At 37.6% G+C, this 16,481-nt stretch overlaps 1 protein-coding gene across 6 annotated transcripts in view; it reads right to left on the bottom strand.

The window, feature by feature from the left end:
* Window positions 1–16,481, bottom strand: part of ldlrad3 (low density lipoprotein receptor class A domain containing 3) — a 181,561-nt gene that overhangs the window by 141,094 nt on the left and 23,986 nt on the right. Inside the window, exon 1 of one of the 6 annotated variants that reach the window (XM_047349082.1) lies at window positions 11,182–11,543. The exons of the other annotated variants lie outside the window; for them this stretch is intronic. Within the exon in view, the coding sequence (XP_047205038.1) occupies window positions 11,182–11,233 (52 nt within the window). The 5' untranslated portion in view covers window positions 11,234–11,543. Of the gene's footprint in view, window positions 1–11,181; window positions 11,544–16,481 lie in introns of those variants that run through there. 6 annotated transcript variants of the gene reach the window in all.

Genomic DNA, 16,481 nt, shown 5'->3' with positions numbered 1-16,481 from the left:
GCCGGCTGTTCAAACTGTGAACATCTGTTTGAATACAGGGGACAAATTTTGTGACTTAATTGTAAATTTAGCATAGTTGTATCCTGTTTAAATCCAGACTTAATTTGAAATGGTGTGCTTTGCTGTTCAGCAGAGGTTGTCTACTATCATTATCAGGTTAAATTGCTGTTCACCAAAAAGTCAAAGAAATCAATAAAAAGTAAGAATATATGTTTTAGAGATGTCATGCTAATTGGATACCACCACTAAAATATTAGACAAGCAACACAAATCTGCATTTTGTGTTGAGTCCAATCCTAACATAACTATTGACTGGATTTAGATAAGTTATTTTGCATTTATGTAATATCTACAGACTCAGTTTTTCAATTAAAGCCTACAATTTGTAGAAAACACCCTTTGAGTTAATACATTTTTTAATAGTTTTGAACTTTGACAATTTATAAAGGATAGTTCAGATGCCTTAAACTACTTTTTCAATACAAACGCTGTATATCTTAAACTTGATTCTTGCCATTACATGGCTTTTGTTCTTTACGTTTTAAGCCATTGTTTACTTCGCCACAGGGACGCACGCAGTGGAGATGATGCTGAGATGGAACTCAAGCAGCTCACCATGGCGGTGTTTGTTATTCGGAAGGAGGGAGAAGGATTGAAAGAACCTCCAGAAGACATTGGCATCGTCGTTGAGGGAGTGGATGTGTTGCATGACCTGACTTCAGTGGCCTCAGCCTGTGCCCTGCTTCTGGGTTTGTTATATGCTCTTAACCTGGCTTATCCAAAGCCTCTACGCTTCACATTTGAAGTCTTCCAAAAACTCTTCATGCAACTTGAGCAGCACAAGAACTGAAACTAACTGTTTAGTTATGCCGCTATAGTCTTAGGCTGCTGGAGAACATAACGACCACTTTCACCCTCTTCGCTACATTCTCACACTACTCTCCAATTTTGCATTGTTTGCTGTTATTTCAGCTTTTAACCTTGTTCTCTCTTTTCTCTTCCTAGAAGCTACACCTGGCCTGGCTCTGTGTACACCTTTCTGGAGAGGGGAATCGTCCGAGCTTCTGCTGGCAACAACTTAATGCTCACCCTCTACCGATGATCCACATGGCCCTGTCTTTTAGTGTTTAACCCTTTCTCTCTCCTAGACATGGAAATTGACTGAGCTTTTACTGTAACTAATTATATGTGCTCTCTTTCAGACTCTAACCTTGAAAACTGGCTCAGAGTTTATCTGTTCTTTCTTTCTAGATGAAACGACTAAAGGTTTTGGAAGCTCAGCAAGGTTTTGAACTGAACTTTGTGGACCTCTTTTGGACACTTTTCATATAAAAGCTGGAGTAATACACTAAGTGCTGATGAGCTTTTCATATTCATTTTTGGAGTTTTTTTTTGTTTTGTTATTGACTTAATTTATAAAGTTAAATTGTTTATCTCTGTGCAGGAGGAACTATTGGACTTTAGTATAAACTACTCACGGTTTTTGTTTGGAAAAATAAAGATCTGTTAGGGGAAAATAATTCACATTGTAAGACAATGTAGGCTGCTGCAGTACACGTGATATTACCACTTGCACAAAACATTTCTTTTATTTTGGGTCACCAGATTAGTCGCATAATGTTTTTAAAAAAGGGTATTGTTAACCAGAACTTCATATTAGTATTCTGTTTTTTTTTTTGTTTTTTTCTGATGCCAGGCATTTAACTTAATTGTTGGACTTGATTTAAACTAGGCAGCTGTTGCACTAAATCCTTGTTTGAAAGCCTTGAGCCTAAATACAGAGGACCACAATCATATGACATCTGATTTGGATAATTCCATCTTTTCTTACAGGTAATATTGTTTGGGTGTTTATCTTGTTTTCCTTTAGGTCTTGAAGATATCAAAAATGTTGACTAGTTATTTTACATTTTACGTTTAAAAACATTCTGAGCAAAGGTTACGGTGTGGATTTTCCTTTTTTAAGAGGAGTTAGGTTCTGTAATGTGAGTATTCAAAATCTGACCATCAGATATTTGAATTTCTGACAGGGAGCCAAGCAAATGCGTAGGTACTCAAAAGGCAGCCATGACAGTTTAATTTGTCATTGTTCTTTCTGATCATTTTCTGATTATTTTCTACAACCTTGCATATTTCTGACAAAAGCAAGTATTCATAAACACAACCACACTCTTGTGAAATTTTAAAAGAAATGTCTGTTTTATGCATAATAATTTGTGCAAACGTTTTAAAGAATTTGTGATGTTTTCACAATAAAATTTTAATTGTTTCTTTTGTGCAATAGAGATTTCTTTTTTTAGCCAACTTGAATTTCTGAATACCATGAAAGTATTTTTACTCCTATTTGAAAGAATGAAAAGAATCAAGGGATTAAGTCTATGATTTATTAGACAAGTAGGAAAAATTTCTGCAATTCTTTCATTTTCTGTTGAATTCAAAACTGTTACCTGTATCAGAAGATCTGCAACACGTTTTTTTTTCTTGGTTTATATGTTACAGTCTTCAGGGGAAAATAAAACTAAACTGGTCTAAATCAGGATTAGCAAATTGGAAGAATTCGGAAAGAAATCTGAACTCAGTATTGGCTAGCAAACAACGGATCATTACATCTTTAGTGATAATCACAGTATCATAATGGCAAAAGGTAAATGTCAAGCAACAATTCAGACATGTACAGTGGTGCTTACACCACATACATTTCCCCCCTAGTCTAAAAGCAAACAGGATCAGTAGCCCTGATGTTATCTCTAATCCTCTACGGTGGTTTTGTTGACCTTTAAGGTAGTGTTTGTTTGGTTTGACAGAGGAATGCTGAAATTTCCGTCTAAAATAGTGTGGACACTGGCAGGCTGACTGACATGCTGGCTGTTAGACACAGGACAGCAAATGACTGCTAATCACAAGGGACAGAAGGGGAGCCAGCTGTCAGCATTCCAGCTTCCATTCCCTTTCTGACAGCAGGCAAAGCAACACAGGGTGATTCATATAGCAGGTCCCTTTCATCCCGGATGGGTGTCTTTAGATGAACATATGAAGGTGAGATCCAATAGAATGAGACTGACTTAATGCTTGGGCCTTGTTTAAAGCAGTTGACAAGCCTTTCTTGATCAAATAAATAAAAATTAACATCATCATAGTTAATGTGTTTACAGTCTCAAACCACAGTGCAACCACAAAATAACTGTAAAATACTCCAGTTGTACTACTGTTGTAGATTTTTGTCTCATTGGTACTTTGAATAATTTATTTTGTAGCACAACATTAGGGAGAAAGGAAGTTGTTTTTTTTTAATGGATCAAGCTCTAAGACATGACATTCTCCACACCCAATCAAGTATTAGTTTTAATTTCTTGATCAAATGAACATCTCTAGCTGTTGTACTTGTGATCAAAAGTGTAGAGAGTAAATTAAAGAAAATATTTAGCAAATAATCTTGCCATCAAAATTAATCTGGATGTAAAGAGTTCATGTAATGAGACAGTTCACAAATAAAAAATTATTATTTTTTTCTAACAAATGCATACAGTAAGTCCTTTTATGGACATACTGTACATACAACTGCTTTCTTCACAGAGCTGATTGAGACACATATCACGATGTTAGTAGGACTGCGGTAAACATTCCAGTTATTAGCCATGATGAAATATCAGATAACATATAAGGCTACTTTTATGTCAATAAATGGGTACAGTTGTAATTGCATGCATTAAAAATACTAATGAATGTCACACTAAATCTACTATATCAGGCTGTCTGGACAAAGACTCAGTTAATTGTGGAGATAATTGGAAATATAACAAAACAAAGCTCACTTTGGATCATGTCTTCAAATGCAAAGTTTGCAAGCCTGCTGCACCCCTTTGTATAATGCTGCTTTAATCTAAGAAAGTGAGGATAAAAATATATTATGAACACCAAAAATCCCCTAAATAACAAGTAGAGGGTTTAGAGATCTCATGCCAAAAGATCTTGTTATGTTAAAACACGTTAATTACTTTATGTTCACATGATGTCCGTCTCGAGCAGCGCTATCTAATTAGTGCATCAGTATAAGTTCTGGAGAAATTATGGAAACAAAGGTAAGTGCTTTAGGCCTAACACCCTGTTGTGTCTATATTTTAGACTCTTACCTTGAAGTAGGAAAGGACAAAGCAGTTAGGTTGCCCTATTCTGTAGTTGCCGATGATAACTAAAAACTGCTAACCAGGCTGACTGACAGCAGAGCATAATTTTTACAAAACTCTTTACAAAATATTGATAATTAACAAAAGGCAATGAAGTTGTAATGTACAGAAAAGGGCTCTTTCACTATTTTTAAATGAATCTAGAATGCATTCAATCGTCCCTAGTTCTAATAGTGAAACTAATCAAAAATTAACTGGATAATTCCAGTGTTTTTTTTGCAGAACATAAACCACCTTACTTTGAGACAAGCATGAAAGCTGCCATTTAAAGGCAGGTCAAACCTGGAGTGAATTATTCTACACTGATTACACTTTTTTTAAAACACATTTTTTGATTTGTGAAACTTTAGCTCGACTTGTTAAAACATAAATTGCTGTTTAAATGATAATTAAAAAAAACAACAATTGGGCATGTAAAAAAAAATAATGATGTTGTATATTAGTTAATAATTTATGGTGGATGTGCCTGAGTCAATTTAGTAGAAGTCTGATCAAGGCACCAAAAGACAAAGAGGCCAATATCAGATAACAATAAACAATGGAATAATGAAGCAAGTATATTATAGCGTAGTATATTGGAAAAGATCAATTCAAAATCAATCAGTAATGAGCTACCTCGAAACTTTCCCCCACTGGATTTTACCCCGTTGTTTCTGCTGTCTACTTTGATCCATTTACACTGGAGTTTATAAAATATTTCACACCTTGATTTATTGATCAAAAAAGCACAAAGAGACTGGTCAGAGCACATACAATATAATCTTATGGACCCAGCAGTAAAAAGTCCAATTGCACACCAATACTGTATTTGTGAAACCCATTAAAGATATAGAGGGGTATTGTTAGACTGTGAAATGATGAGGTAAAAACGAAATTTATAGCTGCCAAAGCTGCTCTGTTACCAGGCTCTGAAACGTGACTCTAGTCATGAGCCTTTGTTTAACAACTATGGGAACTAGAGCCACGTTTAATCTCTGAGTCAGACTATCTCAGATCCATGCAACTATAGCTGAAAAAAACAACAACAATAAAACCATGACGGCAACTGTGAAAACACATCTCTTCGTCTACCCTTTTTGTGTTCAAATGACATGCAAACAGAAGCACAGACACACAAAACTGACTGGTTCAAGTGGCTTGTTTCAGCAAATCCACAGTGCAGAAATACAAAGAACAATGAGCAGACCAAGAATGCAATTATTTCATCTAGTTTACTGAATGACGCAAATAGCCCCTGCTTGGGATATTATGAAAGTATTCACCTGGCTTATGTGTCCAAAGTTGATTAAATATAGGGCACATTAACTCACAGTAAAGAAGTAAACTACATACACATTCCATGTGCTGTATAACAGCAATATAAAGTCCTTGTCAAGGGGAAGAAATAAATACAACCAAAATGATGTTCCATTTGCCATCTGTGCCATTGTCACCATGGTGTTTAACATCTTAATGAATATTGCCTTGGATTTGCAGTCATCCCTTTTTGTAATTTATGAGCTAAATGTCCGACTAGAAAATATACTGCTAGAATATAATATTATAGCATGGCTATAATGACAAATGCCAAACAAACAGCACCATAAGATGATATTGTTGGCTGTTAATAGCTGTACAGATTTCTAACTTCCAAACCGACCAGAATGACAGAGTAAAACATGCAAATATATTTTAGCAATATGATATATTATGTAGATGATAGCATTGAATTACCGCTACACATTATGTTTATTCAAAATAACTAAAGCATGCAGCACTGAAGAACAACACTAATATAATCCCATTGGGAAGAACATTCTCATTTTAGTAAATGGTACTTGCTGCTTTGCTACAGCTGTGAACACAAGACAGGGCTTTGATACATAAACTAATTAAGATTGTATTTCACCCAATGAATAATCTGAAGTAGACATTTTATTTAAAAAAACGGGGGTGTTTCAAATCACTGAGGCATGACATAGTATTCTCAATTCTTGCCTTTTGTTATTCTAAATTCTGATTTGGAAATTCAAAATGTAATAACTGTTTAATGTGTTATTAGCAGAACAAGGGCACTGGTCCAGAGCTACAAGGCAGCAGCCTCAATATGACCCTCATCAGAAACTATTAGCTGAACTGTCAGTTAAGATTCATGTGCAGCTCAGTTGGCAAAGAACATGATGACCCGGTGGGTCAGGATACACTGCGTCTTTTTTATTAATGCATAATCTGACATAAGATTAGACCTCTTTAATCAAAATAGAATCTAAATATCAAACTATGACTTAATAACTTCCTGTTAACCATACTCTCAATATGTTTTTTGCTAAAAAGATCAAAGAAGAACCATATAAGGCTTTTTTCGAGTACACCCATATAAAGTTTATTTTACTTTGACTGGACTGGATGCAACTACCTCCAAACACCATGGGTTGATTATGGCAAATTTGGGTGCATGAAAATTCTCATATTCCTAAAACTGTGCACTTGATGGGTGCATCAATATGCGGTTCCTGCAATATTAAGCTAAGTTAAAATGTTAACATTTTTATAAATCAGTCAGTCTTGTTATATATTAAAAGTTAATCTTAAGCATGAATTATTTAACTTTCCATTGAGCTGTCTCTATTACCTTGAAAAGAAATGGTAGATTTGTATATATGTGTAGGTTAAGAATTTATTTAAGATGAAGACCAACCTTAATCAATATTTCAAATAAAGATTATAAGAAGATTCAACAAGAGCTGGGAAACAACAATTACTTTCATTATTGATCAACTCAGTTATTAAGCGAAAGAAATACAAGTAAAGAAATATAAAGACAAACAACAAATTAATCGATCCACTAATGAAGAGTGTCGGGGGTGTAAAGGGAAAACCTACACCAAGGAAGGAACAGATTCAAAACTTAACAATGACTGTAACTCAAAACCACAACAATAAATATTCAGTTAGTCAGTCATTTTCTACCGCTTCTTCCATAGTGGGTCGTGGGGAAGCTGGTGCCTATCTCCAGCAGTCTATGGGCAGGAGGCGGGGTACAACCTGGACAGGTCGCCAATCCATCGCAGGGCAACACACAAACAACCATGCACACTCATTCATACACCTAAGGGCAATTTAGAGAGACCAGTTAACCTAACAGGCATGTCTTTGGACTGAGGGAGGAAGCCGTAGTACCTGGTGAGAACCCACGCATGCAAGGGGAGAACATACAAACCCAGGACCTTCTTGCTACAAGGCAACAGTGCTACCAACTGCGCCACCATGCAGCCCAAAATAAATATTACATTTGTAAAACTTATCAAAAGCCAGTCTCAGAACTCTAAACAAATGTTGAACAGTCAGCTCTGACCTAGGCAGACAAGTCTTAGAGATGGATTCTGAAGTCTCCTTTGGGTCTCCAAACTCTGGTTAGGAGTCATCACATAGGACTGAGTAACCAATCAGAAGTAGACTCATGGTGATGTTAAAACTATGTCACTTACAGATTATCGATTACACGTTATTTATTTCTATATTGATATGTCAATACAAAAATTAACAATGGGTTAAGGATTATTTTAAAGCTCTATTTATTTCTAAATTAGCAAAGTGGGAAATTTTCACTTTAATTAAACTTTTTGTTCAGCCCCATTCCTGAGGAACCTTAACAGGTGCTGTCTGGCATTCGTATAAACAACTTAACCACAACAACTTAGCAATGAAAAATGGTTCTCATATTTTGAAGATTCTGGGCCACCATCGGCAGACATAAAAAGCTGTTTTGACTCGACCTGTGGTTCTATGAAAACATATAAAGTAAGGGGAATATCACTTATTAAAGTGCTATGGTTAAAGCTTATATTTGGGTAAGGATGAAAGCAGGCCTCATTACATAGTATAACACAAGGTAATTGTTTTTATTGTAAGACTTGAATGAAACCCCTCAAACCATGGACTGCAAATTCACAAGGTTAGGGGAGACCCTTCTTCAGTAAAAGACCTCAGCAAAATGTGTTCTAAAATTATTTGATTCATTCATTTGATTAATTATTTTTGTTTTCTTTTTTATCCAGAGGTTTACTGTGGGTTCCTCAACACCCCTTATTTTCCCCTGAAGTAGAACAGATTTCGGCGTTATGCAAATGAAAAGCTCAGCCTGACATTTAATAACTGTGAAGTGCAACCAGGTGTTTCAAGAAAGTATTTCAAAGCTTTTGCTAAGACAATGATTGAAAGGCATGGAAATCATCTGCCATCATGTGTGCCCATCTTTCTCTTTCTACAACAGTTGTTGCAATATATGAAGCAAACTGTGGGTTTACTTCAAATCCTTTGGAAAGAAAAAAAGGAATCAAAACTTTAAATGAAACACTTTTTTAAAATTACACAACAGAAGCATTTTCAAATGGAACAATCATGTTTTGGAGCACTCAAAAGGGCTTTTAATATAGATCTCGCCTCAACTTGGAATTTCAAGATAAAATATAAACCTAAATTTAAAAACAATTCACTTGTGTTATACAAGTGTTATACAAGCCACCTAATTTTATGTCTCATTTTAGAGTCACTGACTGCTGGACATCTGACAATCCCTTTAAAATAAATGTATTTGAAACTTCTCTTTATTCATACTTAACTTTTTCGAAGTTTCTAGGATCTTCTCCTCTTCTTGGAGTATAAATTTAACACAACGAAACAGCACAGAATCCCATTTCCTTTTCCTCAAAAACACAACATCCTGGATTTTGCTAAATTCTACAAAATGGAAATGTGAGCTTAGGTAAGAGATGACAAAGATTGCAACAATAAACACTTCAAGGTGATTTGACATTAAACAAAGAATGCATATGTAAAAGCCCCATATGCCTACTATTAGGTATGATGGAGGATATGAGATGTGTACGGCTGATTCTCTTTCAAAGGCCACACAAAACCTTGTTAGAGTGCAAGACATCACAAACTTACTAAAATCCCAGGACATTTTAACTATAAAAACTAGGAAAGCAGGAGAAGACCAAGAACTCCAAAGATCCTTCCAGTCTTCTGAAATGTAGAAGAAGAAGACTTAAGTGATGTCCTAATGGTAAAAGGGGGTTGTAATGTTGTATTAACAGCAGGGTTACTAATAATTGTAAAATTTGCCATTTTGCTAAAAACTGTTATTTCATAGGGTGGGACTTTAGGCCCACTGAATTAATATATTAAAAGTTTTTTTGTGTGTATTTTACACATATTTGCCTGGGGTGGAAAATATGTGGCCTACACTGTATGTCCTAAATGTGTGAACTTTATACAATCAACGATATAACCTGATGTTCTAGGGCAGTGGTTCTCACACTGTGGTACAAATACTATTGGTAGTTATCAAGTTGTCTTTAGCAGTACCAAGAATACATTTTGCAAGATTTATTTGCAAAATAAATACAAACAAACCGTGATGTAGAAATAATTGATTGCCAGGGAAAAAGTTCTAACAGACAGCAAACCAGTAATAAGTGCTGGTACCTGCTTATGCTTTGTTTTTTTTACCTCTGAAGTCAGAACTTGGACCTTGAAATGACATGAAGCCCAACCTCCAGTTCTAAGTTTAAAAACCAGGTATTTTTTTTTTATTATTATTATTATTGATTAGTTAAGATCTTCAGTCATTAGGCTAACCGCTATAATCAATAAAAGCTAGTAATAATGTACACTGTACCAGCATGTAAGAAAGAAGTTTGTACAGTACTGTCTAAAAATTGTTAATCTTATCATTTATCGCATCGAATAAGAATTCATCCAGTGATAAAAACGATAAACTCAAACTGATGATGTTCTGCAAACCCCAGAAACCCTTGGTAGTTTGGTAGTTACTCTTGCTGTTTGAACTAACCCTTACCTCTGCAATTGGTTGGGTGGGATAATCAATAAATCCTGTGTTTACATCTCAAAATATTCAAGTATTGTGTAGTGTTGAGAATGTAACTTTAGTATTGACAGAGCCTATTTGATAATAGCTACTTTTTAATTTTAGGGGAGTATTTGTTTTTGTGATAAACTCTGTGGCAAAAAGACTGGCAAAACATTTAAACACAAAACAATAAAAAACACAAAATATGGTTGAAAATTGTAATTAGTAATCCATTTTTACTTTGTATATATAAAGGGGCTATTAAAACACAGACACTCAGAAGTGCATATAAACAGTTTTCTGGTGTATTTTTTTTATTTTTTATTAAAGCTTTCACTGATTAATTACATGCAATGCGGCATAATTAAATTTTGATGTGAGGGCTGGTGATGAACCTTAGACTTTCGGACTTAAAAGAGACTTTTTGTTCATTTGTACAACGTGGAACTTGAAAATGTAATCTTCTGAGTAAAAATTAAAAACAAAATTAAACATTATCCTTGTACTCGTCATGCTGTGCCAATGCAAAATAATGATTTTCGCTTTATGACAAAGAAAAACAATTGTTTTAAAATGTCTGTGGCCATGGTGACTCTTGTATAAGTTTGTACGTATTCGACGTGGTAGTTGCTTTACAAAGTAAAAAAAAAAAAAAAAAAAAACACTGATCTGGTGGATAAGAATATCTATAAAATTAAATCAACATCTGAATGGTCATTGTAAGTAGATTTTAAACCAATAAACTCCTCTTCAAAGTTATTTACTAGGTCTAGCTGGCTAAAACGCGTATTTAGGTGGAGTTGTCAACAAAAACCTTGTTAGATCTTCGTTTGTAAACACAGAGCAAAATGAAATGGCATAGAGACCAACACAAATATTTACTCTCCATGATATAGCGGACAAGGGGTACACACTGATAATCTGCTGCCAAGTACGCACAGATTCTAAATAAAAATCCACTTCAGTCGACTTAAAATAGTTGTGATCGGTTTCAGTTCAGACAATCACTCTTAAGTTGAAGCCAACTTCTCCGAAGACAAAAGCAGCAGATCCCTGAAGATTTGTTCTCCTTCTACCCGCACTGATGCGTGTCTGCGTCGTGATAACAACCTCAGTTCCTCAGAGCGCTTTGAGAAAACTTACCAGCAGTTCTCGAGCCTGACCCCGAACCAAGCAGAAGGTACCAGATCCACATCGTACGATCGCTTTTTCCCACTCGTTTGCGCCTGGGTTTGTTGTGCTGCCCCGCGACGGGGCCAGAAACTGGGGGCAAAAAAACAGAAAAACAAACTTCTCCGATGCTGCAACTCCTCTAAAGTTGGACTCTTTCTTTGTAGCTTCCGGCGAAACGATGGGCACGTTTTGCTCGGTATGAGTCGGATCGCGTTGGCAGAGCGGTACCGAGTCCGGTTTATAAAGAAGGGGAGGGAAAATCATACAAGCCAGAGATGAAGGGGCTTCGTGGTGGCGGGCAGGCTGCCTCTGCTGTCGGCCGGTGCTGAGAGGGAGGCGGAGCCGGAGGCAGAGTGCTGGGGAGCAGAGGTCGGCTTGCCCGGGTCAGCGGCTCTCTGCCTGCGGGATGAGGGCTGTTAATCGCCGCAAAATGAATGAATGCATAAATAAACTAACCTACTGGGAAAACACAACCGCCAACAATCTTGCACCATTCTGAAATCAGTTTTCCATATGCCCAAGCACAGACCTGTGGATGTATGGACTCCACTAGTTCCCTAAAGGTGTACTGAGGTGCCTATTACTAAGATACTATCAGCATGCTTCAATAGCATTCAAAGATGCTCTATTGGATTGAGATTGAGAGAATCTGGTGGCCAAGCCAACCCCTCAAACTTGAGCTCATCAAAGCCATTCTCATCCTGAGCCATATTTGCTTTGTGGTTGCTCACATCATGGTCACAACCATCTGGAAATACAGGTTTCATGAAAAGACAGTCTGCAACAACCCAAACATAGATGTGAGGACCTCTCCTAGTAAAACATTGTCCAAAGCATTTCACACTGCCTCTGCTGTCTTGGCTTGTTCCGAGTGGTGCATCCTGGTACCATGTGTTTCCCAGACAAGCGGTGCGTATCCATCTAGCCATCTTTTCCCTTGCTCAGTGGTCCAGTTTTGATACTCATGTGACAACTGTTGGTTCTTTTGGTGGTGAATAGGACTCAGCATTTGTACCATGACTGATCCATGGCTATGCAACTCCATTAGCAACAAAACAGGGCAAGTTCTGTCAGAACCAGTAATTACTTGTGGGGTGACTGGGTATCTGTGGAATGTTTTAGCTACAGTAGCTCATGTTTTGGATTGAATCATACGAGGCAGTCTTCACTCCACACATGCATGCATAAGCATGGGTGCCCCAGTTCACCACTGTTCCTTCCTTGTACCACTTTAATTATATGCTGACCACAGCAGACTAGGAACAGAAGAGATGCAGTTTTGGAGATGCTCCCACCCAGTTGTCTATCACAATTTGTCTTAATGTTTGCCCATTTTTCCTGATTCTAACACATCCGCTTTGATGACAAAATGTTCACTTATCAGTTACATAACTGGCATACAGTAACTGCTCTTGACAGAAATCTGGCACAGACAAACCTTACAGAAAGAAGATTGGTTTTAGACAGCAGTGATAATCCTTTGAGAGAGAAAATAGTTCTTCCATCTGGTCGGCGGTACAGCCCACCTAAGGCAAAGTAAAATAGATTTAGGTTTTCCTTTGTTCTATGTGCAGTAAATGCTCTCAATCAATCTTCCATATCCACCGAGTTTTAAGAGTAACAAAATACTTGTCTCTAATGTAATTGATATTTTATGGCTAAATTGGTCAGCTTATATTAAATGTTGTCTTGTGGATTTGTTACTGCCGTACAACCAATTTCCTCCTTAGGGATGACAAAGGTCTGAATTGACCTGAACTTGCTTTCTATTACACCTACCCACTGACAGGTTAAGTGATGAAGAGTTAATTATTCTGATTCACTGCACCTATCAGTGGTCATAAAGTAATGCCTGATTGGTGTATATTGCAACTTCTAAATGTGGAGGCAACTGATGACACATCGTTAATCAATCTTTAGGGACAGAGGGATATCCTTGACGAAAATTAAAAAAGAAAAACTAACCGCTTATTCTGTACAGGGTCACGGGGGAGCTGGTGCCTAATATCTCCAGCGGTCTACGGACGAGAGGCGGGGTACATCCTGGACAGGTCACCCGTCCATCACAGGGCAACACAGAGACACACAGGACACACAACTATGCACACAACCATTCACACCTAAGGGTTATTTAGAGAGACCAAGTAACCTAACAGTTATGTTTTTGGACTGTGGAAGAAAGCCGGAGTACCCATGCATGCACAGGGAAAAGTTGCAAACTCCATGCAGAAAGACCTCAGGCTGGGAGTCAAACCCAGAACTTTTTCACTGCAAAGCAGTGCTACAAACTGCGCCACCATGCAGCCCCAAGAATCAAAGCAGGAAAAAAATACGTCATGTTGGCAGGGAGGCTAAGAAAAACTTTTGCAGAAAGAGATTTCTTCCCTTCACTTTATTGTTGGCGCCTCTATAAAACTTTTTTGTTTCTTCCACACACACAGTGGTGAATTTGATATTAAAGAGCCGATACAGTGCACCAGATTAGCACATATGGCTGTAAATAATATATATTTACAATCCACAGCTCATATGTGCAAGAAATATAGTGAGTTCCTTTATGGTCTTTATAACCATTGAACCTTTTCACATTTTATCTCATCACAACCCCAAACCTTAATATATTTTAGTTGGATTTTATATGACAGACAAATGCTAGGTATAACATGCTAGACACAACATAATTGTGAAGTAAAGGGAAAATGCTAAATGTTTTTTTTATTAAAAAGTTTTGTAAATATCTTTTTACAAATGAAAATCTGAAAACTGCAAAATGCATCTGTATTCAGCCCTCTTTACTCTGATATCCCTAAATGCAATCCAATGCAACCATATGGCTTCAAAAGTCATATACTTTGTAAAAAGAGATAATCCATCTGTTCTGTGAGGTTTGTTAGACACCAGTAGTTAACATAACCAAGACCAAAGAACATGACAGACAGGTCAGGGGTGGATAGGTCTTAAACAATCTCCAAAGCTACGGTTTCCTGACTATTCATATTTCTTGCACAAAAAATGCAAAGGGTGTGGCCCAACTGCAAACCTACAAAGACGATTAAAAATCAGAGAAGCGGGCAAGAGACCTATGGTAATTTACTCCTTAATTCACTCTTGAAATTAGATTTTTATGGAAGAGTGACGAGAAGCGAGTCATTTCTGGAAAAAAAAACAAGCCATAAGAACTCCTGTTTGCATTTGGCCACATGGGACACAGTAAACATGAACACGGAGGTATGGGCACACAACCCTGAACATAACATCCCCACTGTGAAACATGGTGGTGACAGCATCATGATGTGTGAATGGTTTTCTTTAGCAGATTTAGGAAGCAGGTCAGAGCTGAGGGAAATAATGTACCCAGATGGGAAGAGTACCCTGCCTCTTGCCCATAACCACTTCAGATAGGCACCAGTTTGGGGTGGTAACATGACAATTGTTGAAATCTTTTATGGCTTTGAATACTTTACCAAGGCACTGTGGAGACAGAGTAGAAGGTAAGAATGGACTTATCCCAAAGCTTTAGATTTCTGGTTGAATGTAATTTAGGTTGAACCCAATCAGAGAAAGCCAGGAGAAGGGACAGAAAAACGAGAGCCTTCACCTATCGGTCCCCTCTCCTCTTTATCATACAACTGCAGCTGTGTGCAGACACACAACCTTGCTTCAAACAAACCCTGCTCTTTTTGACAGCAGGCTAACCTGGAGGCATGTGATTGGGATGCGTCTCAATACCCAACTCGTTTAGCTCACTTTATATTCATTCACAGACTACCTTATCAAGCCAAAGCCTTGTGCAGGCTCAAACTACAAGGAAAGAGTCTTGGCGCATCAGCCAAATCTGTCAAAACTTTGTCAAAGATCCCAGTTTGATAGCTTCTGCAAGGGCCCTGTTGTCTTCTTTTCCCCTATTGTTGCCTGCAGGTCCTTTTGTATTTTATTCTGTTAGAGTGAGTGTTGATGGTAGATGGGGGAGTGCAAGCACACAGAGTAACCACTCCTGCAAAGTCTGGAGTTGGCAGACATTAATTTTTCAGTGATTACCAGAGTTAACAAAGGCAGACACAAGTCTCCTTGATACAAATCCTGGATACAATTATCCCCTAGTCTAACTGAATGCTTGTTGAGGACGAAGAAGATTTGTCAGTCAGTGTTAAATGGATTTTATTCTGCTCCCCTGGAGTTATCATTATTGTTAATGCTGAGCTGTCTCCCAAATTACACAGCCTGATCCAGGAACCAGAAAAGAATAATCTTTTTTGGGGTATTTCTTTGGGGGCGACAGGGGTCTGTACAAAAGGACTTAAAGCAGGAATGTGCTCGAATACGTTCCTGATTGACACAATGTTTCACTAATACCCACCAAATAGCTTAAGATATCTATAAACAGCACAGACCTAATTAGCCACTGGCCAACAAATGGACTCATTAAGGGACATTAAACTCTAATATGCTGGTTGTTATTGAGTTAATCGCAGAAGAAACCCAATTAGAGGCCAAATTTGGAGAATGACTGTGAGGCAGTGCGACAATCTGATTGGCAAAAAGGCAGAGCAACCTGGGATGGCTCTGCCTGTGGGTGAGTCTTGGCACAGAGAGAAAGATTCAGCCTCAGATTAAACAAGAGGTAAGAAAATGCGTAACAGAAGCAACACAAAGAGAACCTTTCTGGCTGTGTGTATGTGTTGATGTGGAGAAAGATAAGGGTGCTTTCAGAGCGGCAGAGAAAAGAATGTATATAATCAGATGTAGGAAAGTGTGATTTAGAAGGTGAAAAAGAAGGAGAAAAACTGAAAAAAAGATGTCACTCTTTGATACAAGGTACCAAGTGAGAGGAGGAATGTGCTTAGCCAAAATTCTCCACATTATTAAACAGCAAATTACATGCTTCGGGCAATGAATGAAAGTAAAGCTATTCAAACTTCAGCAAAAAAAAAGCTGAGATCCCTGTCACTCATCAATTTGATAACAATATATCAGTCTAACAGGAATATGTGCTGAGGAGAAGGAGGAAAAGTATAAGCTTTTGTGCTCTTAAGGATAACATGTCCTTGTCAAAGCAGACAGCTATCGAGGTAGCTGTGAAATGCCAAGGCCCCTCGAGAACTGGCACACGCAGGTTCCCTTTCCGCTGAGAGCCTACTGATGTTCGTCGTACATTTTTAATAACCTGTGCACCAGTGTGAACCATGTTGTTGTTTTTGAGCGAGTGCATGGTTCTGAACCGGCAGTATGACAGGAGACAGGAGTTGTCATGTTACAAGGCTGTAATGAAT

The sequence above is a fragment of the Girardinichthys multiradiatus genome, chromosome 2 (genome assembly GCF_021462225.1).
Source record: "Girardinichthys multiradiatus isolate DD_20200921_A chromosome 2, DD_fGirMul_XY1, whole genome shotgun sequence".
Lineage (NCBI taxonomy): Eukaryota > Metazoa > Chordata > Actinopteri > Cyprinodontiformes > Goodeidae > Girardinichthys > Girardinichthys multiradiatus.
The sequence above is the reverse complement of the archived record's forward strand: the minus strand, read 5'-3'. Positions and strand labels throughout refer to the sequence as shown.